The sequence below is a fragment of the Castanea sativa genome, chromosome 3 (genome assembly GCF_040712315.1).
Source record: "Castanea sativa cultivar Marrone di Chiusa Pesio chromosome 3, ASM4071231v1".
Lineage (NCBI taxonomy): Eukaryota > Viridiplantae > Streptophyta > Magnoliopsida > Fagales > Fagaceae > Castanea > Castanea sativa.
The window spans coordinates 20,451,755-20,454,341 of NC_134015.1; the positions used below are offsets into that span (position 1 = coordinate 20,451,755).

At 40.3% G+C, this 2,587-nt stretch overlaps 1 protein-coding gene across 1 annotated transcript; it reads left to right on the forward strand.

Annotated features, from left to right (window-relative positions):
- The first annotated feature begins 560 nt into the window (after window positions 1–560).
- On the forward strand, window positions 561–2,296 carry LOC142627722 (ammonium transporter 1 member 2). The gene has a single exon (XM_075801587.1). It carries the CDS (start codon window positions 624–626, stop codon window positions 2,154–2,156), a length of 1,533 nt encoding a protein of 510 aa, XP_075657702.1. The 5' UTR covers window positions 561–623; the 3' UTR covers window positions 2,157–2,296.
- Window positions 2,297–2,587: the final 291 nt, after the last annotated feature.

The window sequence follows — 2,587 nt, forward strand, 5'->3', positions numbered from 1 at the left end:
CTTTGTTTTGCGAATCAAGGCAAAGTAATATGTTTTTTAAGAATATTTTAATTGTAAAAATATATAGAAAATATAAATAAAAATATTTTAAATAATTTTTTAATTGCTGAGTCCCGCCACACCCGCACCCACATTTTTTAAAAATTGCCGAGTCCTGCACCCATATCCGCACCCGCACCCGAGTCCCAAAACGCACCCGTGCTTCGTAGTTGGTCCAAGACTTAATTATTATATTATATATTTATATATATATATTTTTTAAAAATCATGCTCTCAGTCGTGGCGAAAATGATAGTGTGCCCGGCATATATGCCGGGTCACTCACATAGAGGCGGGCTCCACGCACTAGGCATGCAAAATTATTCCTTGTTTCGATGATATAATTTATCTAGGTTTGATTATAAAAAAATCTTGGTTTAGAAATTAGAACTTAGACTATAGATTCCTATCTTTTATAATAGAAAATGAAAATGAGAATATAAGAAAACCTCCTTTTCACCTTATATTATAAGACCTCTCTATCCCTTTGGTCTATAAATTGAACCCCAAAGTATCTATTCCAGTATTCCTTCACTTCTTTGTTGCATTAGTCTCTCTCTCACCCAAGAAGAAACTAGTTTTCCATGGCTTCCTTAAGCTGCTCAGCCTCAGACCTCGCACCCCTTTTCAGCTCTAACACTGCCAACGCCAGTGCCGTGGCCAATTACCTCTGTACTCGCTTTGACAGCATAGCCAACAAGCTCAGTGACACAACCTATGCCATAGACAACACATACCTCCTCTTCTCTGCTTACCTTGTGTTCGCCATGCAACTTGGCTTTGCCATGCTATGTGCTGGATCTGTCCGTGCCAAGAACACCATGAACATCATGCTCACCAATGTTCTTGACGCTGCAGCTGGTGGCCTTTCTTACTATCTCTTCGGCTTTGCCTTTGCTTTTGGTTCTCCCTCTAATGGATTTATTGGCCGCCACTTCTTTGGTCTAACAGACTATCCTAAGCCCACTGGAGACTATAGCTTTTTTCTTTACCAATGGGCCTTTGCAATAGCGGCTGCTGGAATTACTAGTGGGTCCATTGCCGAGAGAACCCAATTTGTGGCTTATCTGATCTACTCTTCCTTTTTAACCGGTTTTGTTTACCCTGTAGTTTCACATTGGTTTTGGTCTAGTGACGGCTGGGCCAGCCCAACTCGGACTGGTGATCTTTTATTTGGTTCGGGTGTCATTGACTTTGCCGGTTCGGGAGTGGTTCACATGGTTGGTGGAATAGCAGGCTTATGGGGTGCATTTATTGAAGGCCCACGAGTTGGCCGATTTGATCAAGCGGGCCGGTCCGTGGTTTTACGTGGTCATAGTGCGTCTTTAGTCGTGCTTGGTTCATTCTTGTTATGGTTTGGTTGGTATGGATTCAACCCCGGTTCATTTCTCACGATAGCAAAATCATACGGTGATAGTGGGTCTTATTATGGCCAATGGAGTGCCATAGGGAGGACAGCTGTCACCACAACATTAGCAGGTTGCACAGCTGCACTTACAACCTTGTTTAGCAAACGCTTATTGGTGGGTCATTGGAATGTGCTAGACGTTTGTAATGGTCTACTAGCGGGATTCGTTGCAATCACCTCAGGGTGTTCAGTGGTAGAGCCTTGGGCAGCAATCATATGTGGCTTTGTGGCATCATGGGTTTTGATTGGGTGCAACAAGCTTGCAGAGAAGTTAAAATATGATGACCCACTAGAGGCAGCACAATTACATGGTGGGTGTGGAGCGTGGGGGGTTTTATTCACAGGATTGTTTGCAACGAAGTCGTATGTGAATGAGGTGTATTCGGGTCAACTCGGTAGACCATACGGGTTGTTTATGGGAGGTGGAGGGAAGCTATTGGCGGCACAAATTGTACAAATATTGGTGGTGTCAGGGTGGGTCACGGCCACAATGGGACCACTATTTTTTTTGCTTAATAAAATGAAGTTGTTAAGAGTGTCAAGGGATGATGAGGTGGCAGGTATGGATATGACAAGGCATGGTGGTTTTGCTTATGCTTACCATGATGAAGATGAGCAATCTATTAAGCATGCATATGTGATGGGGAAGATTGAGCCTAACATTGAGACCCCACCAGCTAATCTTAGTTTACCATCAGCCGATGTGTGATTAGGCTTTCTTTGTTTGTAGCAAAATAATTAGAGGAAAAAAAAAAATGTAAACTAGAATATATGTGGGTACCATATGTATGAAATTTAAGAAGTGGGATAGCATGTTATTGTAAGAACAAGTTTACGTAGTAGGTTCTTTTGATGTTTTTTTTGTTCCTGAACCTTTTAAATCTTAGATAATATAATTTGAAACGAGACTAAGCATTTAGCATTGGTGTAATGCTTTAATAAAAGTTTTCCATTCACAAAAAAAGAAGAAGTGTAGATTTTTAAATTTAAGTTAATAAGTTGAGTTTGACTCCTCTAGTTTTCTTTTAATTTTTTATTTGTTTAATGCAAAAATTCCAATTTAGCTCACGTTATTTATCACATTTTAATTAGTTCATAAACTTCCAGCTATTATGTTTTTACCTCTTAAATTTTGAATTA